Genomic DNA, 27,923 nt, shown 5'->3' with positions numbered 1-27,923 from the left:
TATGAAATAAGGATGATAGTCTATGGAGGTAGACAGGAAGTGATAGATTTAATGCACAATTGTGGAAGAATCTAATTCAGATCATACATTCATGGCAGAAAATGCTGAGGTGGCAAGTGCAGTTTTACACAGGTAATAAAATTTTTTCTAGCAAGCAATTACTCATCAGGAAAGTGCCCATATTCTCATTCGAGTGATAATCCAAATATCTTGCATATTTAATTGAATGAAGACAAATTTGTGAGACCAAAATATCATTCTTGGCCCATTCTTTGTTACTTGTTAGCTTAAGTTTTATGGATCGATTAGTTATTCAACATGGTAACAGTGCTCCGATTTGCCGTAGGTCATGAAATTCGGCATATCTCATGTGATTTTGCTGACATGGCCTTCATCTATTGGTCTCATTAGGTATGAGCTGTAGAATTTGCATAGGCCGTACTTAAAATTAATTCTTGGGCAAATTTATCCCCAAAATATTTGTAAGAAAAAGCTAAAATCCATATAACGGTCAAAACGGTCGAAACGGGAAATGGGCCAATTCTCCATTGGTTCCTTTGGGCCTTCGTGACAGCTTACGTCCGCATTACCCTTTAGTAACTGATAAAAGTCTCCTATTTGGGTCCAAAATCGAAGAGAGACGCCAATTAGGCCATAATTTTATAAAATACACAACCGTCCAATCGAAATCTCACGGCCAGAAACGCCCCGATACAATACGGTTCACTAAAGAGCACCCGCGGTCCGTGGAGAAAGGGATACGGCGACGGTCCCTTAGGTAATTCTACTAGCAGCGCACGTGCCACTGACACGTGCCGTCACAGAAGGGTTTCTTTCCTTCGGGGCGAGGTAAGAAAAGAGGAAGAGCCCTCGTCGCCCCCTGCCCCAAAGCAGAGCTCCCTCTCTCTTTCTCTCTCTCCCGCTCGCTCGCTCGCTCGCGGAGAAGAAGACGATCTCCGGTCGCTAATGGCAGAGATTTGAGGTTAGGTATTCAATTTTCTCTTCTCGTGATTTTGTGTTTTCCATAACTGTTCGCTTTCTCTGATTCCGAGGCTGGGAGATAGCGGTCTTTTTTGATCATCGGAATCAGAAAAAAGCAGCGATCTTGGATGCTCCGTGGGGCATTATACTCGAATGGTTTAGGGTTTATCTGAGGATTCGATTCTAGGGTTCGCAAGGTTGTCCTCTTTTTGGGTTTTAATTCGCTTTTGATCTCGCTGGCAGTTGGGTTTGCAATGCTGGGACTCAGTCAGGCAGCTAGCATTTGATGGATTCAAAAAGAGATGGAGAGGAGGTCAGGCCGTTGCGGACCAGCGATAGGCTCCGGCAGCGGCCGAAGTATTTTGGCCGTGCCTATCTGTATTTTAAGCCTCCGATAAGGAAGAAGATGAAGACCAAGAAGAGGACTGCGGCGTCGCAGATTGCAAAGAAGCTACTGCGGCCGAGGAATCGCCAGACCCAGGCTCCCCCCTCCGATGTAAGAGATTGGACATTGCCTATTAGCTCTTGACGGTTCCTTTTTTATTAGATGATGGTAGTTAGAAGATTTGTGCCAAAGCAAATTAGACGCTAATCCTGAAATCATTGGCTTTTAGTATAAATGGTTGTCTGCCACTTATAATTTCATTTTTCTTATGGTCTTTACTTTATCTATGCATCAAGGAATAATGATCGGGGCATATAGGTAGTCTGTATTGCATGTCTATTAGGATGGGACAATAATACATCATGGATAGGATATCCATGGTACCAGCCTCATTGTCTCTGGTCAAGTAAACTGCTGCCCATGGTGGGAGCCAATCTGATACATGGGCAGCAGCTATTCACATTAGAAAGACAACATTGTCCTTTGATGGGGTTAACTGCGAAGGGGTGATATTTAATAACAATTAACGAGTGAAAATCTTCCTTTTGCACTGCATTGTCATTTCTTAATTCAAATGCAGATATTGTTGCTTTAAAATTAGATAATGTTCCATAAACTGCAGGTCCAGCTGAAACTAATATGAAGACTGAACTTGTAGGGAAACATTTGTCCTCAGTTCCTGAAGCACCTAACGAGTTTTCATTAGTTTGTTCATAGATAGAGCCAATGACACAAAACTATATTTGCCTGGGAAATGTAAATCAATTACAAAATGTAACTTCAAATGTCTCCACACAATGTAACTCAACTAAAGTGGATTTTTAATGCTTATGAATTAGGCAAGCAGATAATTTTAGCACATTTTTTAGCTGGGAGTTCTGTATATAAATTGAATTTTCATGTTTGATCATCTGTCATCAAAGATACCTTTAATAATCAACATTCATGAAAACATCATTCATCTTCTTGTCTTAAATCTTGTTCTTGAAAAAATTGACTTTTTATCCAGCCTAAAGAAATAAGTTTTACAAATTGGTCCTTTCCTTGTACATGCATGTATGCATGTACTATAGGTGCACCGTAATCATGCATGCATGTGAAAGCAACATGCAGGCATGTTTAGAGGCAACTGATAACCGGTAAGTGTGCATTAGATTCATCTCATCAAGGGGTTCTCCATTATGTAAGGACTTCCATTGTGAGGATTAAATGATTTAGATATCACACTTGAGATTGTCGCTCAAATTAAAGAAAGTTAAACTTGATGGTGTTTTTAGTTTGCACCTCCATGCTTTACGGTTCCTCTAGATACATACACTTACATATTTATGTTAATAGGGACAAAGATAAATTGGTTGAAGCTGGCCTTATTGACATATTGGTATAGTTTATTGGCATTGTATATTAGCTCCACATTTGCTCCATATACCTTTAAAGTTAGGTGATGCTTATTGCGGTTAATTCAGAACTTCTCTTGAATCATTTGCATATTTTGGGTCAACTCTTGCATTAGTGGATCCAACATATTGCGCTTCTTTCATACATTTCTCCAAGTAGCATGGAATTAGAATCACTTTGAAGACATGTATGAGAGCTCTTGGAAAAATTGATGAATATGGGTGCATTTATGTTGCATCTTTTATGCTGGATTAGATGATTTCATCCTATTATTTGTGCTTGTGTGATGTCACTTAAATATTAAATGGGTCTTGTAATAGGTTTTCCCCCTCTATTTTGAATTTTTGAACTATTTTGGTGGCTAATCTTAAGGATGTCCTATGTGTCAGATTGGTTGTTGAAAGCATAATTTCACGGCCAGAGATCTATCTTTTTAGAAAGCATTTTCTTACATTTCTTCTTTCTTTATTCCTTTCTCTTTTATGTGTATTAAATTTTGGGCTTTTCATCACATTGATTGCAGATATATCTTGTTTTTGAAAAAGTTGATGGATAAGGATCCATTCTTAAATAGGAAAGTTTGTGGATCATATTGGTTGGTCATGGTGCATCCAAGAAGCCACTGCTTTACGTATTTCCAAGACATGTGAAATCCAATAAAAAAAATTGGTGTTCTTTATTAACACATGACTGATTCCATGTGATTGTTTTCTCCTTTTGATTGTGAACTTGGGTAAAACACAGATCCTCTCTCTGTTTACTTGAGCATTTATGTTTTTTTTTGTACTTGAGCAAGTTAGTCTTATACCATGGATGCTGGTATCAGAGCTTGGGAGGCTGTAAGGACAATATATAATGAATGATACCTAGAGAAGATCTTAGGTGAGGGAAAATTCTGATGAAGCTAGTTTGATGGATGAGGGGTTGACAAGCAACATTCTATTGTAGAAGTTCAATATTGTAATTTTAAGGAAGCAATGCTAAGGGTTCAGGATCATGATAATCCTGCAAAGAAGAATGGGGAAATTCGTAGATATGATTCATCATAAAAGAAAGTGCCATAGAATTGCTGCTTCTGATTTACATGTTAAGTATATGATGATCCATTCACTTTTGATGACTTGAATTTATTATTTTCTTTATCCCATAATTATCTGATGCATTAACATCATGATTGAGATCAAAAGACACGATTGTCTAGAGTTGCAGCATGTCTGTTATATGGTGAATTTATGAACTCTGGATATGATTGCAGGCTAGGAGTGATTCCTGCTGTCTTAGTGTTACTGTTGAACTATTTATTGGCATATCTGTCAGAAAGTTATAAGGTAGATAGGTTGCCCAACATTTAATTTAAAGCTAATATATCTGGCAATTGCTATAACCGCTGAGCCTTGTCCTATCTATATGGGGTTGATAACTTGATACTATGGATCAATTTATGTAGCAACTTTAATTTTTTTAAAAATTTAACTCATTTCATTTACTAAATGGTGAGGTCGACATTTACTTTGGTTTCATTTGATCTTTCTCTTTTAGGTTTAGATAGGTCGAGGAAAAAGATGAATCATTTCAGTTTGCCATGATAGCTTTTGGAGGCTGTTACTTTTGTAATTATCTAAGAGCTTTGGATAGAAGTTTATTCTTCTTTGCTAAACATGTGAGATTTCATGTAATTATCTTCCTTTTACCAAACACAAGATCAACCAAAATCCCTACTCTTTCTTTTTTCCTCCTACAATGTGATTTACACTAAAATTTACTTTTCATGTGAAAAAGATAAGCAAATTATTGTTACATTATTTTGTTAGTTATCGGTTGAACAATTGACTTACTTTTGCGAATTTTAGGAATTTGGGGGTTCTATCAAGATCAACCTCTGGTTTTAATTGGATGGAACTATTGGGGGAACCCTTGATCAAGTGTAGCAATTGTTGGGGGGAATTTTGCACGGGCTGATTACATGAAAGGTCCAAAGCCTAGGATGATTGTGCTCAATAGATCCACCTATTGGAGCCCATCGTCGACTCATGGTCAGCCATAACTCCCGTCGAGTGTCTTATGGAACCGTTCGATCGACGCCTCACATCCTGAGCAGATAGGTCATGCCCGATGATCGCTCGACGGTGTGCTATTGCCAACGTATCCTCCTTGGCCAATCATGTCTGGCCGACCAGCCTCGCGCCAATGGATAGATTTTGGTCCGATAACACTTTGAGGCGACCGACCTCTGGTCGTCGCTAATCAATCCTTGACAACACTCGATTGGCAATTTCATTCAAAATACAACATCCACCAGCAACACCTATCGTCGGACTGATAAGGCAACCACAACTACCACATCTCGAAAATCTCGAGCGATGATCCTATGCCCCACGATTCACGTCTGATCATGCGGGATCATGCCAACCACTTGCCAATGAAGCTCTAACTCTTCGCTATAAGAGAGACCCAAAGAGGACCCCCAAAAGGTACGCTATTATTCTGTCTCTTACCTCCTATTGAACGAGAGTTCTGATTTGAGCGTCAAAGGATCCTCGCTGGAGCCATCTCTGGTTAGGACTTTTGTACAGGTCGCGTCTCTGGGAGGCCAGCCTCACCATCGACTCTAGCATCTCGGTGCTAGACGAATTCTTGCATCAATAGATTGGACAACTGCAGTACTCACCTTTGGAGTCGGTCTGGTTGAGTCCAGCATTAAAAAGGGCCTCATCGGACACCAACTCATCAGTCAAGGGAGCCTTGAAGTCTCTAAGGATTTTAAAGCGACCCTCTTCCTCAGCACGTTGAAGCCTTCGGTCGATCCCAGCTCAGCAAATCCCAATCCTCCATTGTCGGGTTGGACACAAGCAAGAACCGCTCCTTCCACCTGTGAACAGAAGATGGAGCGCCCTTGATCAGAGGAGAAATCCCCTCTGGGAAGAAAAGTACCACCAATCTTTGGAGTAAGGATGCCTCTTGATGGTGAAAAAAGAGCGGAAGAGATCGACAGATGGCTGGACATTAGCCATACTACAAAGGATCAAAAAATCTATCACAAACCTAAAGAAGTTTGAAACAATGGTACAAAAGGATAAACCATAGAAATGAAAGAGAGCAGGATGAAAGGATGAATAGGGAACCTTAAGCCCGTCCAGAGTGCCTCCTCATATACAGCGAGCCGACCGGGGGGCAGGTTATCTACACGCTCGTTTGCCCTAGGAAGCTCGATATCAAAGTCCGGAGGGATCCCATACCAGACCCGTAGTCGACTCAAATCGTTCGGATTCAACACAGAGCTATAACCACTAGGATCCAGCTCGCTCTGCTTGGCCATTTTCAAACAAAAGGACTTAAAGGATATCTAAAGAAAGGAGGGAAGAACAGAAAAATAGATGGACGAGAAAGAAAATCCACCTAAGAACAAAGCAAGGAGACAGAAGAAATGAAGCGGTCACCAGGACCTTCGAAAAACCCCTCTAAAGAGTGCATCGGGAGGAAGAAGGAAGGCCCTTTGTTTCGAGAAGCTACGGTAATGGATAAAAGAAAGGAAGAATTGAAAAGTCTGACAATGATCGAAAAAACTAAGGACAGGCACCTCTTCTATTTATAGCCAAGAGAAGATAATGTCCGGATATCGAATCATTTCTTCTCCAACAAGTCGCAAGACGTGGCACACGTGGCATCTCTCCATTCGATCGGTTGCTGCCGCTGGTTATGCAAATCGATGCCACAATTCAAAAAATAGATGTTGAAACAACATCTATTTAATTCCGCCATGATGACTCAAGTTGTGCCGCCGCACCTCCGCCCCAAAAGTCATGCGCATCCCATCAATTGAAGGGCCTTTTTCACATCCTCAGCCTAAAGAAGATAGTTGTACTCCCTTTAGTCGGACTCAAGAGTAAAGGGTATATGTTGGGGGAAATTTTGCACGGACCGATTACATGAAAAGGCCCAGAGCCCAGGATGACTGTGCCAGATCCGCCTATTGGAGCCCATCACCAACTTATGGTCCGCCACAACTCCCGTCGAGTTAGTCTTCTGCAATCGCTTGATCGACGCCTTGAGTAGACAGGTCATGCCTGATGATCGCTTAGCGGTGTGCTATTGCCGACGTATCCTCCTTGGCTGATCATGTCTGGCCGACCAGTTTCGCGCCAATGGACAGATCTTGGTCCGGTACTGCTTTGAGGTGATCGATCCCTGGTCGTCACTGACCAATCTTCGACGTCACTCGGTTGGTAATTTCATTCAAAATACAACACTCATCAGGCAACTACTGTCGCTGGACTGATAAGTCAACCACAACTGCCACATCCTGAAAATCTCGAGCGACAATCCCATGCCCCACGATTCACATCCTGATCATGCGGGATCATGCCAACCATTTGCCAACTGAAGCTCTAACTCTCTGCTATAAAAGAGATCCAAAGATAACCCCAAAAAGGTACGCTATTAGTCTGCCTCTCATGCTCCTTCTGTTGAATGAGAGTTCTGATTTGAGCATCAGAGGATCCTCGCCAGAGCCATCTCCGATTAGGACTTTTGTGCAGGTCGCGCCTCTGGGAGGCTAGCCTCGCTGTCGACTCCAGCATCCTAGCGCCAGACGAATTCTTGCATCAATAGCAACCTATCAGAATTAGCTATTTTTTTGCAAACTTAAAAGCATTTATGCTGAAGCATTTTTTTCAGAACAAAACACTAACATTTTGGATGAAGCACTAAAGTCTTCTCAGGTAGCAAAAGTGAACTCAACTGCTTGTATGATTGGCTTTAAGGTATACTGCATATACATTATTGTGAGATAATCACTGACCATCTTTGGGCCTCACCTGGTGGAGTATTTTCTACAAAAGTCTGTGAGGAACCCTTTTTGCTGCCTTTTAGGCATTTATTTTCTCCTCCTGTTATTGCTAATTTTTATATTGTCAAATTTCCCCCTTCATGGGCATAAGATGGAATTTTGGTATGGTTTACATCTTAAACTTAGTCTCATCAACTCTATTGGCGGAATTCATGCTGTTTGAGTCTTACATCAGATGAAAATTTTGAAACTTCTTGTGCTTTATGTTTCAGCTTCTGTAGACTTTGGACAAGTATCTTCTGCCATTACTTACTTTTCAAATGTGGCATATGCACCTGCTGCTTCTACATGCTTATGGCCTTTAAACTTTGCTTCATTCTGTTATTCTCTTATTATGTACAACTTAGCACCTTTCAGGTTCTAATATCTGTTATTCTTCTTTCAACAGTCTATTGCTGCAAATCTTCGCCGTTCCACAAGAAAAAGAAAGATTTCTATAAATCTGGAAGATTACGAAACAGACAGTTCCCGAACATCTGATGATGATTTAATGGTGAGATTTTAAACTCTCCCATGCCTGGAATGTTTTTTGAGGTCAGTTATTAGCTTGGTGTCTTAGGAGCTTGAAATGTGAAAATCTTCTTGCTGTTTTGGCTAACTAATTGTTCACAATCGCTGGTTCTGATTCTCATACAGCCACCCAGATATCGCTCTTCTAAAAATAAGGTAGAAAACAATGCAAGTCATGATGAAGTATCAGCCTCTCCAAGGAACAGAAAGATCTCAAATACTAAATCCGTTCCCCGCCGTGAAGGGTTACGGCCTAGAAGATCATTGAGGAGAACAAGAATGCGACCATATCAAGAATCAGAAGATGAACAAGAAAGTTCTGAAGCGCAAGCTGCACAAGATGAGACAGAAAATGGAAATGATGTTGAGGAGGATGGTGGAAATGAAGAGGAAGGTGATGGGGAAGATGAAGCAGAGGAAGATGGGGATGATGAAGATGGTGAGGAAGAACAGGAAGGTAGGAGGAGATATGACCTTCGGAACCGTGCAGAGGTTCGCCGACTTTCTCCTGAGAAAGAGGGGAAACAGCGACCACGGTCCCCTCGCAGAGTACTGCATCATGGAATGGGCTCCAAAAACCCTAAATATTTAAGAAAAGGTGGATCTCGAGTTCATAAGCGACATCGTTTGTCATTACCTGATGACTCTGATGATTCTCTTCTTGTCGATGAAATGGATCAAGGTCCAGCTATACCATGGATGAGAGGTGGTAGTAGAGGTGGGACACCATGGCTTTTGGGGGGTTTAGATATGCACAATTCAACAACATGGGGACTGAATGTAGCTGCATCTGGGTGGAGTCACCAAGGTGACAATATCGCTTCTCTCACTACAGGTGCTCAAACTGCTGGACCAAGTTCAAAGGGAGGGGCAGACATTCAGCCTTTACAAGTTGATGAAAGTGTGAGTTTTGATGACATAGGGGGTTTGTCAGAATATATTGATGCATTAAAGGAAATGGTATTCTTCCCCCTATTATATCCTGATTTCTTTGCAAATTATCACATCACTCCTCCAAGGGGAGTACTGCTGTGTGGTCCTCCTGGCACAGGAAAGACACTAATTGCTAGAGCATTAGCTTGTGCCGCCTCAAAGGCTGGTCAGAAAGTTAGTTTTTACATGCGCAAGGGAGCTGATGTTCTCAGCAAATGGGTTGGAGAGGCAGAGAGGCAACTGAAATTGCTCTTTGAAGAAGCTCAAAGGAATCAACCATCCATTATTTTTTTTGATGAAATAGATGGCCTTGCTCCTGTTAGGTCAAGCAAACAAGAACAGATTCACAATTCTATTGTTTCGACTTTACTAGCTTTAATGGATGGTCTTGATTCCCGTGGGCAAGTTGTTTTGATAGGTGCGACCAATAGAATTGATGCTATTGATGGCGCTCTGCGCCGCCCTGGTCGCTTTGACCGTGAATTTATTTTTCCTTTACCTGGTTATGAAGCACGTGCTGAAATATTAGATATTCATACACGCAAATGGAAGGAGCCCCCGTCGAAGGAGTTGAGGATGGAACTTGCTGCTAGTTGTGTTGGATATTGTGGGGCAGATTTGAAAGCTCTATGTACAGAAGCTGCCATCCGGGCTTTTCGTGAGAAGTATCCTCAAGTGTATACTAGCGATGACAAGTTTGTCATAGATGTTGATTCCATTAAGGTGGAAAAATATCATTTCTTAGAAGCCATGTCTACAATCACACCTGCTGCTCACAGAGGATCCATTGTGCACTCCAGGCCGCTGTCTTCAGTTGTTGCTCCATGTCTGAAAAGACATCTCCATAGGATCATGGAACAGATGTCTGATATTTTTCCATGTCTTTCAGCTTTTGATGTGAGCAAGCTGTCTATTCTTTCTTATGGTTCTGTGCTTTCTCTTGTTTATAAGCCTCGCCTTTTGATATGTGGTGACGAAAGTGTCGGGCTGGTATTGATCTTGAACCTTATTTAATATGCAAATTTGTTAGTTATTATTAATGCAACAGTCTAAGAACTCTTCAGTTTTACAGGATCATGTTGGGCCAGCCATTTTGCATGAATTGGAGAAATTTCCAGTTCACTCTCTTGGGCTTCCTTCTCTTCTTTCTGATCCGAGTGCAAAGACTCCAGAAGAGGCTTTGGTACATATATTTGGTGAAGCAAGACGAACAACACCTTCTATACTGTACTTACCACAATTTCATATTTGGTGGGAAACTGTGAGTATGCAGATGGAGTATTTAACTTTTAAAGGATGAATTTCTGTTAACAATATATGTTTTTCCTGATTGTTATATTTATATATTTCAGGCACACGAGCAGCTTAAGGCTGTCTTGATGACTCTTTTGGAGGAACTGCCGTCCAATCTTCCCATTTTATTACTAGGAACATCTTCAGTGCCCTTAAGCGAACTTGATGAAGAGTGTGCTTCCATATTTGCTCTTCGTAATGTGTATGCATTTCTTAATCTAAAATGTTGTTCATTGTCTATAACTTCCGTCTTTCTCAAACTAATCATTCTTGCCATCAGTTATCCACAATTAAGATAATTTAGATTCTCTGATGTCTTCTATGATCATAGCTGTTTATCCTCTTAATAATTCATGTGAAAGCTGATCTTCTTTTTAGTACAGATGTGAAAGCTGGTCTCTATTGTGAGTCAAGCATTACTAGTCTTGTGGATGAGATACCATTTTGTTTATCAAGTTAGCAAAACTATGAAAATCATAATCATTACCTGACTGAAATTTCATTAGAGCCCCAAATCATACAGGTTTGTATGCATTTAAAATAATCATCAGGAAACTTTATTAGTGATGGTGAACGGTGTATCAAGAAAGACATAATACAGCTAAAGCTTTACGGGAAACTAACGTCCTATGAGGCTCTTAGGGCTGAGCAAATGATCGAAACCCGAAGAAACCCACCCAATCTGACCCAAGAAACATCGGTTTCAGCCGGTTGAAAGACATAAATCGGGTGAAATTGGGTTGGGGTTTGTAAAAAATCGGTTATTTACGGTCGAATTCGGTTCCTACACTTTTAACCTATATGAAACTGAATCCAACCGATTTAGTATTTCACAAGCTCATTTTTATTTTGGGACGGTGTCATTTAGACTTTAATACTTCGTTTAGACTTTATTCTAAAGGTTTAGGTCTTTTTTGCATTAAATTGACAAAAAAAAAAGCAAATAAGCTTAAGTGGGCCAATATTGGACTTAAAATCAACATTGGGTCAATATTGAAGTCCAAATCGAGACCCACCCGAACCCGCTACAAACCGTTCACTTTGGTTTCAAATGGTTTATATATGATAAACGGTCAGCAGCGGGTTGAATTTTCTTCAACCCGATTGGGTTCGGTTGGATGAAATTTTTCTCTCAACTCGACCGAACCCGACCCGTGCTCAGCCCTAGAGGCTCTGTTTGGTTTCTGAAAAATGTGAGAGAAAGCATATAATAACAGGCAGGTGATTCTCATAGATGTTTTCCTACTTTACTAGATTGTACACAAAAAGGATTCAAAATTTACCATGATTCAAACATGTTAGGCTTGATGGAATAAACTCCAGATTGATGTAGAAGAAAGTTGTGACATCTATCAGGTAGAAAATTTGGAAAATTCAGACCTCCAAGAGGATAATATTAATTAGGTCATGAATGGGAAAGAGGCCTAGGTCATGAGCTTTCTGATCTCAAGGATTATGAGAATTCTTTCATGAAACATGAAATGTGGACTAGATGCATTGATGTTGAAAGTACTAGAAGAAGGATAATGAGTACCTTGGAAAATATATCAGCATATTATTAGTGTATTTCTGTGAGGAAGATATAAGTTGATGCAACTGAAATTTGGGGAAGGGCTCTTAGGAAGTAGACCAAAGAGCTCGATCTCAATCAAAAAATGCTTGCAAACTACTAAAGAAAAACTAAAAAGACTCTTTCAAAAATATAATGAATAGCTTTGCTTGCATATACCTTGTGCTGTGATGGTCAAACAGCATGGTTCAGAGGAAAGAACCGTGGATTTGTAAACATATTAACTTGGACTTCTTTTGGGTTATTTTGAAGATAATGATCTCTGGAAACTAATGGATCTTGTAAATTTATGATCTTGTTGCTTTAGCTCATTTCTCTTGTTAAATTTTTCTCAATGGGTTTATTTGTTAATGGGAGATGCTGAAAACAAAGGCGACCTGGCTTATTTGTAGAATATGTCTGAATATATAAATAAGTCACTCTTGACGTGCCTCTGTTACTAATTGATGTGGTCATCCAAATATAGGTAGACTAGCAGGTCAAAAGGACCGAAGTTGTTGGCTTGTTGTGGTCTTAAGACTTGATTTATGGTGCTGATTTATGGGCATTAAGATAATGGGGCTAAGTCAAAAAAAAGAAGTGATGGGAGTATGATGGAGTTTGGGGCCCTTATGTCAATTCTAATAGGGGGAAGATTGATGAAAATTATAAATTGAAAGGAAAAGGTTGTTTTAGCAGTCTGTATGACAATGAAGATGGATAACGGTGGTCAGGCTTGCTTTTTGATCTGGATATGAACAGGAATTTGGAAGAATAACAGAGAGTAAATGGTATATGATGAGATTCTATTGGTGCAATCATTGAATCCATCTGCACAAGCAAGAAGTCATTGGGCATACAGAAGTGTCTCCGCAGTCTCTGGATATAATTGCCATTAATTAATAATAACTGTGTTTATATTTGTTACAAGTTGACTCAGGTCATCAATGGTAGAGTAAATGGGAGAGCAAAAGAAGAAAAAAAGAAATGAGAATGTAAATGTCATTTGCATTTGTCTTTTTCCACCTTTACATGACCTGCTTTTCGCCAGCAGGCTCTCTCTGTTATTATGTCTTAAGGCTAAGGGTTTGGCAAACTACTAGATTGAGTCCACTTAGAAGTCTTATGTCAAAGGAATTAAAATGATTAAAGGCCCAATTACATATTCCTCAAATCTTGTCCGGATCTTGAAAAAAAATTGGAAAGTATGATTTTGTAATCGCTAGCTGAAAATCCTTGATTCTTTTCTGTAAAATCTTGATTATTCTACCCTTATTGTGTTGTTCTCTATAAAAAGAGAGAAGGAAAAAAAAAAAACAAATGATAGTCCTAATTTTTGATCTATATAGGGCTGATAATAGGCCCAAGTCAAACCCTTTTGCCTTCCTGGCAACTAGTTGCATCAATTAAGTTTTATGTAGTTTCCAAAACATTTGTTCGCAAATAGATCAAAATTACTATAGATTGTGGACAATAATGATGTAAATGATCAATATGAGCTGTTGTTCTGTGATCAAACAACTTGGGTCAGGGTTATTAGAGGAAATGACTGGTGTACAATGGAATTTAGGGATCAAAAGTTCGGAACAAATAGGGAATTAGATTGATGAGGATTACAATTTACAAGGAAAAAGTCTTGGTAACTGTTTTTAAGAATGAAAGGCAACTTGGAACGTTATGCTGAGATCGGCTTCAGAATCTTACATAAATCAGTAATTGGGAAGAAGAATAAAAGGTAAGAAAAAAGGTAAATTTAAAGTTGGAACCCTCCGGGTGTATGCAACAATAGGCTATTGGTGTCAAATTCCTATGCATAATTTGTGGGACTTTGCGGTTAGATCTAGTCTCAGCTTTATTGCATGTCAGTGCAGGTAAATGGTAACATAGCAGAAAGTAGAGTAGAAAAGAACTTACTGCCTTTGTCTTTTTGTTGTTATGCTCCCTTCCATAAGAGCTGCTCTTTAAGGAGGTGACTAACCAAGCAACTAATTGAGTCTATTTAGAAAATATATAAAGTTTATGTAGCATTATCTCTTAAATCTGACAAACTCTGGGAAACAGGAAAAATGTAGACTTCCTATTAGCTAGCTGGAAATCCCTGATATCTCCAAACACCTTAATAGGTGTTCACATATTAGCTAACAGCAAGCCATATCTTTTGATTTTGGGCCATATGGGACCCAGCATGGACCCAACTGGGACCCTTTTTGCCCTTCATTTTAATCATCTGCATCACATCATCTATATATATCCATCTTTTTTGTTTTCAAGCTTGTCCCTCATGTTTCTTCAAAAGATTGCTGTATTTGCACATTTAATGGGTTGACATCATATATTCTTTTCCACAAGTCTGTCGTTATGTAATAAGGTAAATGAAGTCAAATCCTAGTCTTTCACTTAAACTTAAGGGGCCCTTTAACTCGGTTTCTTAGTTTTAAGTATGTCGCTTTTAAAAAAGAACTTTTGGGAGTTGTTTGTTAAGTGAAGTTTTTGGTATCAGAATTGTATAAAGAAAAATCATCTTTGTGCATCAACTTAAAGGAAAGTTTCTCAAGTAAGACTATCAACTTATTCTAGATTTTCATTTTATAGGTATCAAGTGGATACACCAACTGCAGATGACAGGGCTCGATTTTTTGAGCAACTGGTCGAAGCTGTTCTCTCTATTTCACAGGAAGAGTCAATGGGAAAATCAAAAGGACCAAAATCTCTTCCAGAACTCCCCAAAGCACCAAAAGAAGTGAGTGGTCCAAAGGCTTCACAGCTAAGGGCCAAGGCAGAAGCTGAGCAACATGCCCTTCGCCGTCTGCGGATGTGTCTCCGAGATGTTTGCAATCGGTCTGTTTATTCATTCCATGAAAGACTAAATATTATGTGTAAAAAATTGATATTACTAACAAAAAGTAAATTGCTTATCAAACTTGGCACTGTTATTTGCAAGCTAAAGGTTAGATTAAACCCAACTTCAGTTGTTTTTTTTTTTAAGCTTATCCTAGTCTGCATCAGCATGGTTAATGCTAACATAGGTTAGATAAAGCAACTACATAATGAATCAGTATATTATAATTCAGTCATTATTAGTCAATTATTTTAGTCATTTGAGCATTAAGTACATGCCACTAAAAACATTGATCTCTACTTGGTGGGTTTTTCAAGCTGACTACATTATGAGTTCCTTCTAGGAAAACACTGGCATTGTTTCTGTGAAAATTTTTTATTCTTTTCATGATTTAATAGATCATCATGATTCTTGATTGTCCATATTGGAATATTTGTGAAGCTTGCTACTTCGGTTAGTGTGTTGTCAAAATCAAGAGTTTATTGGTCATTCAGAAGTAAATCATTGCACGATTCATGACTCATAAATTCTTTAATATTTCTGAGAAGATAGTACCAAAGCTAGTCTTTATCTGCTTGAAACTTCTTGGACCTTTTCGTATTATTACTTCTAGGAAATCTGTTTCTATCTTAAATATCTGCAGTAGGTACCTTTTTGACTTCATGAGAAATGTGTTTGTATGATCTTGCAATGACATCATCTACACCTTGCTTTCGTTGCTTGCAGAATTCTCTATGATAAACGGTTCAGTGTATTTCATTATCCAGTCATGGATGAGGATGCACCGGATTATCGTTCCATCGTTCACAATCCTATGGATATTGCAACTCTGTTGCAGCGTGTGGATTGTGGACTTTATCTCACACGTGCAGCATTGCTGCGAGATGTTGACCTCATTGTGGCAAATGCAAAGGTATCATCTTGTCTGGTAGAATATTTTCCTATCTTGCCTCCTTTGAGTTTATTTTTTCCTTGGCTATCTGATTAAAATCTAAAATCTTAAAATTCATGACCTATTCAACTTGAAGTTTTGAATTATAATGTGGATATTAATTTGTGAGCAAGTATTCTCCACAGTGCTAAGATTGGATTTTCTGTGGAAAGATTTCTGGCTTCTTCAGTTGATTTTTGGAGCAATTTTACAGGCATATAATGGAGATGACTACAATGGAACTAGGATTGTAAGCAGAGCTTATGAGCTTCGAGATGCGGTACTTACTGTGTTCTTTTAATATCGATTGTAGTCAAGAACTAAATAAATTGACAGCATGGTGTTAATTTTTATTTGCATTCTTGTTTTTCTTACAGGTGCAAGCCATGTTGTCACAAATGGACCCAGCTTTGGTTTCATTTTGTGAAAAGATTGCAGCACAGGGGGGCCCTGTGCATGTGGTAGATGACCCTGATGGCTTGGGTCTTCCATCAGCACCTGTTGTTCAATTGGCCTCTGTTACTAGAACAAGTGCCCGACTTCGTAATGTTCAGCCAGAGGTAAATCTGTCACGAAGTTATGAAGCATTAAAGCGGACCAAGAAAAACACTGACAATGAACATACAGGTAATTGCTTGTTGGATCTTTTTCTTTAATTGATGGAACAATAATACTTAATTCTTTTCTGTGCAATGATGTAACTAGGATTAATGATGAGATCTGGTTTCATGGATGAAAATAGCAACCATTCAGTATTTAACTCTATAAATAGAGTATGATATGCTGTATTTACTTATGTCAAGTTCTGAGTTTCCCATCTTCAGGAAAATTCAGGTTATATTGTATAACAAAAACTTGATAAAGAACAACAAAGTTGCTGTTAACATGTTCTTAACATGTTAAAGGACAGGGACATGTTTTACATTTCTTGGATGGAGCACCGTTATAGTTGGGAGGAAAAAAGGTCTTTACTAATTCCTGATAATTAGAGCTTCCAACGTTATTAGAATCAAAAGGTGGCTTTGGTAGAAACAAGAAGATCTAGCTTTTGCCTTGTGCTTAAATACGTTGGTGTCTCTATATAAATTTTTATTTTTATCTCATTGTACCTAACAATGCATGTGAGTTGGGTTGGTTTGGGGCTCAACCGATCGAAGCACGGAAGATTTGATTAAGCACAAGAATTCAAGTCCCGGCGGGACATTGGGATGGGGAACCATATGATGTGTTGGGACAAGTGTGTCCTGCCATCATCCCAGCATCCAATCGGCACATCTTGGGATATCTCCTATCTCAAGTGTTGGGACTGGATAAGACGACGACAGTCCCATTTCATTGGAAAACTAGGACAGTCCCATCCCATGGATTTAAAACCTTGATCAAGCATGTTTCTTTGTAGTCTAATATTAGACAAAAGACCTTGATAGGTTGCTCAAAGTCTATCAAAGTGGTCCTATCTCGAAATTGATCGAGTCTTTGTGATACATGATATGAAGATCCAACCTACATGTGGCTCGACCCATTTGTTACCCAATCCTCTCTCCCCTCTCTGCTCACCAAAGTATGCTTTTACAGCATGTGGTTGCCAAAGTCCAAGCCTTTATAGAAGCTTTCCTGAAGGCATCTATGAAACTATTTCTTGAAGAGCAAGAAGCAGAAGTTCCTGTTATTGCTATTAACGTTCTTATTTAATAACAATAATAAATAATACTTATGCACTTTGAAGCATATAAATCTGTCTTGATAAAATTGCTCATTCCTGTATGCCTTTTCTGTCCGTGTCAAGAAAAAACTACAACTATTTTTTGTGTCATAATTATGCAAAGTATTTTTTATGTTGTTTGTTTGGGATTTTTCAGTGGTTGCATCTGGCAATTTGTTGTGGGTGAAAATCTTTCTTTCCTATTTCCATTTTTTTTCCTACCATCCAGAACATGAAGGCTTCATTAATTTGCAGAAAGATAACTGTAGGAGGAATGTTAATTTAACTATTTAAGGAGCTATAAACACATAAGACACTCCCAAGACTCTTAAGCAGGATAGTTTGCCTGCTAATTTGAACTCACATTTTAAAATATGGCCTTTCCTAGAGACACGATCTTTCATTCTGTAAAAGCTAGGTGGAACTTTGAACCTTCCTTGCTGCATATCCTCCCAACTCTACTGAAAGTCTTTTCAGAGTCACCTTTCCAAATGAGTAGGATGACTTCTTGAAGGGTGTGGCCTTACTAGAAAACATGATTTTTTTTACTTTTTTGGATGCCATACTTCTAGTTGTTGTGGAGCAAATATAGTTATTTGCCTAGTTTCATCTAATCCTTTCTCCCATCAGCCTCACCACTCCTTACTGTTACTTCAAATATGGGCTAAGTTTTAAATGAACTCCAACAGGGTTTAAGTCCATTTCTGATTCATGGAGAGAAAGTTGACTACAATCTTCCGTCGACTCCTCTACTCAATGATAATAAGGAATCAAATCCTAAAAAGGAATTAAGGTGGCTAAATGTAATATTGGTCTATCTCTTTTCAAAAGCCTTTGTCATCATAAGCTGCTGCTTTTCTCCAAAGATATCAATATTGCTCGGTCATATAAGTGTCAAGTGTCCAAGCATCCAAAAGAATCCAGTACATGAACCTTCAAGAAATTCAACACCGCGCCATGTCCATGTACTATGAAGCACTTTCAACTAACGTTAATTGAACCAAATGTTTGGAGAATTTGTAAACTTGATATAGACTTTGCTATTATTGTTATGTTGGACTTGACAACTTCTATGCAATAGAATTAAGCATGTAATGATCATGACATCTTGACTTAGTGATCTGAAGTGTCCCAACTCCCCAGTGTCGGTCTTTGACATGTTGAAATCCAAAATTTTGAGTGTCTGTGTAACATTGCCTAATGCCTTTATTTTTAACATACAAGGGAGTTGCTTCGGGAATAGTAATGTGCCTAACTGATTTTGCTTATTCTGCTAAATCTTCCTTACCACTGAAAGATGATCACCATTAAAGTGTTTGTCATCACCCAAAACACATCTCGTCAAATCATGGGTAGCTCAAAAGAGCTTAGAGTAACCAGAACTGACTTACTGAACCTTATTCTTACTTTTTATAGTTGGCTTTATGTAGCCTTGGCCCTTAGTTGCTAGGTATTCCCATGGAGGTCCTCAACAGAGCTATTAAAGGAGAAATTGTGGTATGATATAAATTCAAAATACAACTATTGAGAGAGAACTTATAAGTCTGTTCATGGGCTGTGTGGCCCACCTGGCCTGCTTGAGCCCAAAGCCATTTGGGTGGGCTTAGGCCAAAGGTTTCCACTGGGCCAGGCTCACACCTAGGGATAAAAGCCCTGTCCAGCCCAAATTTTTTATTTTCATGTTGTATGTGAACTTAATGGGATAATAGACATGTTATAGGTTGTTGGCGGTATTTAGTTATTCATAATTTAGCATTTTTTGATATTTTCAAGCATGTTTAGTACTTTTTGTGCAAAAAACTAAAAATGGTCATGAAGCCTAAGGGCTGTTTTGAAGCATGAAGCTCAAGAGCTGGGCTTGGGCTAGAAGGTAGGCCCGAAGATTAGACCGAGCTGGGCCCTAGATTAAGAAAATTGTGGTGATCTTTGGTCAAAGCCAGCCTGAGCCTGGGGCCCATGAATAGGTCTATTTCATTGCAATATGGTATTATTGGAAGACAAAAGAATGAAATGACTCTAAGATTCACATCTAGGATAGAAGTATGATGTATGAGTGGGTTAGGGAATTATTAAGTTAATGATCTATTTTAAGTGGAATCCTACCTTGTAAGGTCAAGTGCAGTTGGAAAGACAGGAACAATAAATGGCTTTAGGTCTTGTAAAAGGGATATGAGGAGAGTTCTAAAATGAAAAAAAGGACTTTGCTGACCCAGTAATAATCTGTTCAAGTGGAATATTCTGTACTTGCAGACTGATTTGGGAGCATCCTCTTACCCTATAGTTTTACCCAAGTGATCTATGTGGTTGTATATGGTTTTCTTTAAGGGTCAATCTAAAAATTGTTGGAACCAGAACCGAACCAATCACTACCGAAATGAAACCAAACTGACCCAACCAAGATTGCATTGGTTCGGGTTAGTTCTTAGGTTACCAGAATTTTAAAAGAAAATGGCAAAATGGTCTATTAATAAATCCTGAGTAAAACACATTATGGCAACAAAATCTGATATACCATTCACAAAAAATAACATAAAATATGAATCTATGAGAAAATAATGGGATTTTCACATACATATTCTTAAAAAAGTGCATATTTGCTTTTACTACTCAACAAGAAAACGGTGTATGTCTAACCCTCTACAGTCGTAAACAATTATTTGTACACTTAGGAAAAAGAAAATGAAGGGAAAATAGATTAAAATTTAGGATAGAGGTTATGTGGTCTATAGTACCATCCATACTGAACCACATATCAATACTGTAATACACTACAATAGAAAGGGGCTACGGCATTCATACCATACCGGTCTCATATCGTACCGACACTTGGTATGTTGTCTCATACCGTACCGAACCGTGTATCAATACTGTAATACATTACTATAGAAAGGGGCTACGACAGTGGTTCGCAACCGCTGCCATATATATGTTATAGCAGTGGTTACTCAACCACTGCTATATCCATCTATAGCAGCGGTTTTCTAACCACTGCCATATATCAATCTACGGCAGCGATTGTACAATCGCAGCTATAGATGAACGGCAGTGGTTAATCAACCATTGCCACAAAACTATGGCAGTGGTTAGCACAGCTACGGTAGCGGTTGTGCAACCGTTGCCATTGCCTGTTGACCAGCAGAAATAGCATAAATTTATCATTTTTTATTTTTTTATCTGATAAATATAATTCAATATATAATTATTCAAACTAAAAGTTGCAAGAACAAAAAATTTCACATAAAACTCAATAACAAGTACAATATTTCTCAAATACTCAAATTGTATTACTCAAATTATATTACAATATTTTTCAAATAAAAATAAAATACATCATCCTTCTCTCCAAGCATCTTGTCATCATCGAGAATGGCTGAAGCAAGATCAAGAGAGACTGTAGCAGGAGCGGGAGGGGCTATAGCAGGAACTGGAGGGGCTAGAGCTGAATAGCTAGCCAACATATCCTGAATGCTCGAAAAATCAGCTCCAAGAGTAGCGGAGAGCTGTTCACCATAACGGACATGACGCTCTGTAGTTGGTCTGCGCGCTTCTCAGTTTGAGATGCGTGCTCTTGAGCCTGAGCTGCCTGCGCCAAGATCTTGTTAAGCTACTCCCGACCGACGACCTCGAAAGCGTGTGAGGAGATGTTCACCTCAGATCAGTAGCTAGTCGGCGTATGTTCGGGCCTACAGTGAATTTTCCCAAGTGCTCAGGTCCTAAGACTTGAGACAGATGGTTATGGGGGCCAGAGGTATCCGGGCCCTCGCTCGCAAGTGCGTCTCACTGCTCTTGCAATTGCAAATTCAAATAAAATCTCAGAAAATTTCGGCATTAACACAAGTGAATAAATCTTAAGAAATCCTACTACCACACACATTGTCAAAGTGAAATGAGTGAATCATAAGAAATTATAACACGCCGTTATTACTTACAAAAATCTTCCTGATCGTGGCGTTCATTGGCCTGCCCTTCTTGTCCGTACGACTCGATCGGAAGATGGTGCTATGGCTGGGCATCACCCTCTTTCTCGTCAGCTATAACAATCAATCAGCTTATTAGAAACATGCAAAAACAATAATTCAATAACTTATAAACTAAAGGGTCAGAATTCATTACCTTTCTATGCACATGACTGGCCATAGGCTTACGATCGAGAGTGTGCGTGACTCCTGAGCTGTCCGGATCTTTCGATTCTGACGAGATACGACCTAAAATGTATTTAAATCACATAAGTTAAAATCAAATATAATTATCAGTGTAATGAAAAATTCATAAGTTACAAATTAAATTTGGAACTCCTGGCTCCTCCAATGCCTGATCATCCCCTCCATACTCGAAGGACAGTCCTGGATCTAAGGAACAAGCTCTTCTGTGTCCTTACGGTGCTCTAGCCACCTTTTGTGGAGCTTGACCTTGTAGTTTCGGTATAATTCTTCAATCTTCTGCAGTCGGACATCTCGAGTTCTCTCATGATCTGAAAAGTCATACCTCCTCTGTACAAAGTTATCAGAAGTCGGTTACGAAATTATTCTAATCAAACATAGTGTAAACATATCACATCATATATATAAGTTACACTTACCCAAACCTCCTCCCACATCCGGTCTTTGACACTGGTGTCTATCAATCGTCAGTCTAGGATAGTATGGGAATGATGTCAGACCGCCTCACAAGCACACCGAAAAAAGAATGCATCTCCCGCGCTCTCCCCTACTGGCCTCCCCTCTGCGTCGTACTCTATCATAATCTGATGCTGGTGGTTCTACACATGCGGCATGCATGTGGGATGCAAAAGGTCCTACTGAATAATGCACCTGCAATGAAAATACTATGAATATATAAGAGTTTGCAATAACTATACAAAAAATAAATAAATAAATAATTGACACAATGAAAATCTACTCTCACTGAGATCGTGCGACATGGATGCCGGTGGAGCCTCATCGATGGGTGTAGTGCCGGAAATGCATAGGCTGGCGACGTGGCTGTCGGTGGAGGCTCAGATGTATCGATAGGAGTATGTGCCTGCAAAGCCGAAGCCAAAGTGAAGGTGGATGGAGTATGCGCCGGCAGCGGCTCAGATACCGAGCTCTGCGTAGTCTGTCGAGGGGCGGGGTGAAAGCTAGATGGTGTTTCGGTGCCATCGTGATCTGCAACTTAATGAACATTAACAAATATGATATGTTGAACAATAATATTAGTAGAGCATCAATAAATAAATACTAACATTTATATCAGGATATTGAACTCATCACCTACTAGCATCTACAATATGGACATCATCATCGCTCCTAACAAATGTATCTGGGATCTTGACAACACCAGGTAAATTTTGTCCTAGAGGAACACTTTGTATGCATGATCCAACATCATCATCAACCTTCGTATCGTCAAAGATATGCCTAGGCACCATCCTCACAACAACACCCCATTAAGGCTCCAAGGTATCCGCCACAACTAAACCAAATCCGCTGCGAATGGTTGCCTGCTAAACAGCCACAGGCCATCAAAGATCGTCTTATCGTTTGGAATTGTTAAAATATTTGCAGAAGAGAAAACAAGAGAGAAATATCACTAAAATCATGTTAAGAATTAACCATTTTTCGTTCGAAATCATTACAGCCTCTTTATAAAAAAAGAAAAGAAAAAAAAATATTTTTCATAAAGTGGCATGGCCCAGAACCCGCCGTCACGGCTCAAAAAAAATAATTCTAAAAGCAATAATTTGCTTGATGACAAAAAAAATTATCAAAAAATTTGTTATTCTAAAAAATTATTTATTCATTTTAACTAAAAAATGATAAATTTGAAGAATTTATTTCTAGATTTTTAAAGAAAAATAATAGAAATATTATTCTGTTCTTCATGGATTCTCTAACCATGAGACATATCGAAGATGAATTTTCATTGAAAGATCAAAAATCGTTAGGAGGATCAACTGTATTCAATCCGATCTCTTTGATTATCTTTGACATTTTTTGAGATTATTTTTAATATTAAATACTCAAATTAACTTGTTAAGTCATAGTTGATTTTGGATATGTTTGCATTCTCTGATTTCAGAGTCCACCAGAGAGCTTATCACTGAAAATATTAGAAAAATCTCGAGCTCTCGCTCTGTTTTAACTTACCTAATGATCTGCATAACCTCAATATTACATTCGAAAAGGGAGAAAAAATGCAAATAAAAAAAAAAGAGGGCACGCACAACCTCAAAGCAATTACAAAAGAATAGACGATAAGAAATCAAAAATCATATGATACGAAGTTTCTAAAGCATCCAAACTCCACTAAATCCATAAATCCCCATAACAGATAGAGCAATTAGGGAGCTTTACCGAGCACTGCATGGAGGATTTTCACACCAAAGAACTCCAATGGATGGAGGAGAAGGGGGAGGAGGCGTAGAGAAATGAAAAGAGAGGGCTTTACCTTCGATCAAGGAACACGGCGGTGGGGCCAAAGGGGTTGGGGCCGAGGGAGGCAAGGCACAGGGCCAAAGGGGGCCGAGGCCGAGGGAGGCAGGGCGCGGGGCCAAAGGGGGCAGGGACTGAGGGAGGCGGGGCCAAAGGGGGCCGGGGCTGGCGGTAAGGCGGGCTGGCGGCGGGGAGGGTAGGGTTCTCGGGTAGAGAGGAGAGAGGAGAGGGGGAATTAAGATGAAACAACGTGCAAAATGAAGGAGGGAGGGGTGTGAGGTCAAATAATTAGCCAAACCTATGGCAGTGATTTTTAAAAACCGCTGTCATAGGTCTATAGCAGCAGTTATCAACTGCTACTATAGGATGTTATCAACTGCTGCAATAGATCGTATAGCAATGATTGATGGCAACCGCTGCTATAGACTATGGCAACGGTGTTAAAAATCACTACAATAGAATCTATAACAACGGTTACAGCTCAATCGCTGCTATAGAGGTAGAATATATTTTTTTCATATTTTTTTGAATATGATATAATTTTAAAATTTAAAGTCCATCTTCATCGTTTATTATCTAAATGATTATTGTTAGTGTCATCATAAAAGATTGTCTCGATCCGATAGTCTTAGCTATGTCGATCAATAAAATTCGATTTCGACGGTCCCGAATAACCGCGTGATGATCTGATAGATAAAGATCATCGATGGATCTGAAAATTTGCAACGTTGATCTCGGTGATGTTTGTAGTACACTCAAAATTTTACTTCGATCGAAAATCATTATCATGGTCAATTTAGCACGGGATGATTTCGATCGTTAAATAAAAAATGAGTAATCAAAAGGCCAAACGACGTCCGATTATAAGACGACTTTTTAGATAAATGATCTTTGCTACTATTTTAATTGTTTGTACGGTGATGATCATAAAATCCAAACCGTGCCTATATGAACCATTCACGTTAAGCAGATCTTACAAAAGCACAAGCATAATTACTTAAGAACTTTAAGAATTAGTATCAAGAGACAGTTTTGGATTGTTCATATGCGCACGGTTTGAATTTTACGATCACCACCGTACAAACGATCAAAGTAGTAGTAAAGATCATTTATCTAAAAAATCGTCTTATAATCGGACGTCGTTTGGCTTTTCGATCACTCATTTTTTATTTAACGGTCCAAATCATTCCGTGCTAAATTGATCATGATAAAGATGTCCGATTGAAGTGAAATTTTGATAGTGCACTACAAACGTCATCGAGATCATCGTTGTAACTTTTCGGATCCATCGATGGTCTTTATCTATCAGATCATCATACGATTGTTCGTGATCGTCGAAATCAAATTTTATTGATCGACATACCTAGGGCTATCGGATCGAGGTAGTTTTTTGTGATGATACTCTAACGATAATTATTTAGATAATGAACGGTGAAGATGGACTTTAAATTTTAAAATTATATCATATTCAGAAAAAAAATATGAAAAATATTTAGATTTTGCTTATATAGCAACGGTTGCATAAAATCGCTGCTATTAGGACTGGCAAAATATGACCCGATCCGCCAACCCGATCTGTGTTCGACCCACCATAAACAGGTTTGGATTTAGGCTAAATGGGTTCGGATCATAAACGGATCGATCCGTTTAACCCATTTAATAATTGAATTAGATTTGGGTTTTAGATATCTGACCCATTTAATTCGTTTAATATTTAGGTCGGGTTGAGTCAAATAATCCATTTAACCTGTTTAATCTATTTCTGACCCATTTAACCCGACTTGTTTAACATGTTTAACCCATTTAAGATCTGTTTAACCTGTTTAAAATCTGTTTAACCTATTTCTGACTCATTTAACCTGATCGGTTTAACCTGTTTAACCTAATTTGACCTATTTAATAAACGGATTAAACGGATCGGGTCGGATTACCTATTTAATAAACAGGTCGGGTTCAGATTTGAATTTTTGATCCGTTTAATAAACAGGTCGGATTTGGATTGACGATTTTCTAATCCGACTTGCATTGACCTGACCCGTTTATGTCCCGACCCGACCCGATTGCCACACCTAGCTGCTATATGTCTATAGCAGTGGTTAGGTAACCACTGCCATATACGTATGACCACTGCTACAGATCAAACTTATGGCAGTGGTTATACATAATCGCTGCCACAGGTCAAACCTATGGCAGCAGTTATAACCGCTGCCACAGGTCAAATCTATGGCGGCAATTATGCATAACTGCTTCTACAGGTCAAACCTATCGCAGCAGTTAATCAACCACTGTAATATCTCAAATGTGTGGCAGCGGTTATGTATAACTGCTGCCATAGGTTTGAACTATGGCAGCGGTTATCCAATAACCGCTGCTATATGTAACCTATGGCAGCGATTATCAATAACCGCTACTATAGGTCAAATCTATGGCAGCGGTTATTTATAACCACTGCTGTAGACTTTATGGCAGTAGTTTTCAAACTGCTACAGTAGTAAATGCTGCCATATATCCTTTCTGTAGTAGTGATAGGATAATACCAGTATAGAATCTAATACCGAAACGGTAAACCTTGTTAAGTGCTCTGGTGTCAATGCACTTCAAGTTGTCTATTTTTATCCATAGTTGTTTCTGCTGGCGCCTAAGTGTGATCTTCTGGGCTGCTTGCAAGTTTGATTGATGATTGCCCATGTTAGCTCTCCTCCTATATGGCCTTGATGGGTACGTGAAAACTAAATAAACTCGAATGCCTAAACCAAACCATGTATGTATAACCCTTTAGAGTCATAAACAATTATTCCTGCACCTAGGAAAAAGGTGAAGAGAAAATAGATTAAAATTTAGGATAAAGGTTATGTGCTCTGCAGTACCACCCGTACCATATCGGTCTCGAACTACTACACTATCTCATATACCGACATTTGGTATGTTGTCTCATGTCTTACCGAACCAAGTATCAATACAGTAAAGGATAATATGGGCATAGGGTCCGATATCGAGACAGCAAATCTTGTTAAGTGCTCTGGTGTCAATGCACTTCACGTTGTCTATTGTTATCCTTTATTGTTTCTGGTGGTGCCTAAGTGTGATCTTCTAGGCTGCTTCCAAGTTTGATTGATGATTGCCCATGTTAGCTCTCTTCCTATATGGCCTTGATGGGTACGTGAAAACTAAATAAACTTGAATGCCTATGATTCTTTTGTTTATTTCACATGTTTGTGTTTTGTGTCGCAACAATTTACATGCAATACAGTTTGTTGCTTGCTTTATTCATGCTCATCGTGTTTGTTATCGAACAGATGAAAGGGTTTCTGCTTAGTCATAGCAGTCTTTGTTTTGCATCGTAAATGAGTGCCCCCCCCACCCTCCCCCCCCGGTAGTATATGAATGACAACTAAAGGCAGCTAAAACTTTCTACAACATGAACTTATACAGATTATAAAGGTATTCATCACATGATTTCAGGCTCAGGCCGAGAAGACAGAGCTGCTGCTGAACTTGATTCACTGAAACTGAGTTCCTCTCAACCAGGACCATTTGAAGAACCAGAAACCAATGGGACATCGGAAGGACCAGAAAACCTTATTAATAATGAACTTCCAGAGGCATCTGTAGTGGCTACCAGCCCTCCGGCTCTTGAGAACTCCCAAGATGTGGTAATGACCAATATAGAAATTTCTGAACAAATTGACACCGTGAAGCAGCTTCTTATGGAGCGCACTAGAGGCTATGGTGTGCCACAGCTTGAGAGGCTTTACACCCGTGTAATAAAAAGTGTGATAGCAGTGAAAACTAAAGAAGGTAGGGAGGATCATAAGCTGTCAATCGTGAGGCATCTGTTGAAATTTGTTGAGGATGATGAAAATTTTTAACCGTTTCAGAAATAAATTTCTTTTTTAGTTTTGTACATTGTCATAGCAAAATCATTTTCCTGTTCGTGCATCCAATATAAAGTTTTGACATTGACCTGTTAATTACTGTCCAGCAAGTGATTAATATATGATATCCAATGTACTAAAACATCTCTCCCCTGAATCTTTCTTCAATGCTAGTGAGCTCATGTTAAATACTAGTTGAGTTTTTAATGAAATGTCTATGGCCGTCTTTAACCAGTTATGCTTTGACCATTCTGCAACTTTCTCTGGA

At 39.0% G+C, this 27,923-nt stretch overlaps 1 protein-coding gene across 2 annotated transcripts; it reads left to right on the top strand.

The window, feature by feature from the left end:
• The first annotated feature begins 849 nt into the window (after positions 1-849).
• Positions 850-27,684, top strand: LOC105034291 (ATPase family AAA domain-containing protein At1g05910). 2 transcript variants are annotated; one of them, XM_010909376.4, is made up of 11 exons: positions 850-982; positions 1,225-1,477; positions 7,999-8,103; positions 8,247-10,043; positions 10,126-10,314; positions 10,406-10,548; positions 14,488-14,733; positions 15,461-15,647; positions 15,880-15,945; positions 16,043-16,292; positions 27,243-27,684. In XM_010909376.4, exons 2-11 carry the CDS (start codon positions 1,268-1,270, stop codon positions 27,647-27,649), a joined length of 3,600 nt encoding a protein of 1,199 aa, XP_010907678.1. In that variant the 5' UTR covers positions 850-982; positions 1,225-1,267; the 3' UTR covers positions 27,650-27,684. The 2 variants fall into 2 exon arrangements, with proteins under 2 accessions (XP_010907678.1, XP_010907679.1); XM_010909377.4 differs by having other exon boundaries at positions 854-987.
• The last annotated feature ends 239 nt before the right edge of the window (positions 27,685-27,923 follow it).

Source organism: Elaeis guineensis, chromosome 8 (assembly GCF_000442705.2).
Source record: "Elaeis guineensis isolate ETL-2024a chromosome 8, EG11, whole genome shotgun sequence".
NCBI lineage: Eukaryota > Viridiplantae > Streptophyta > Magnoliopsida > Arecales > Arecaceae > Elaeis > Elaeis guineensis.
This window is presented reverse-complemented; position numbering and strand designations above follow the sequence as displayed.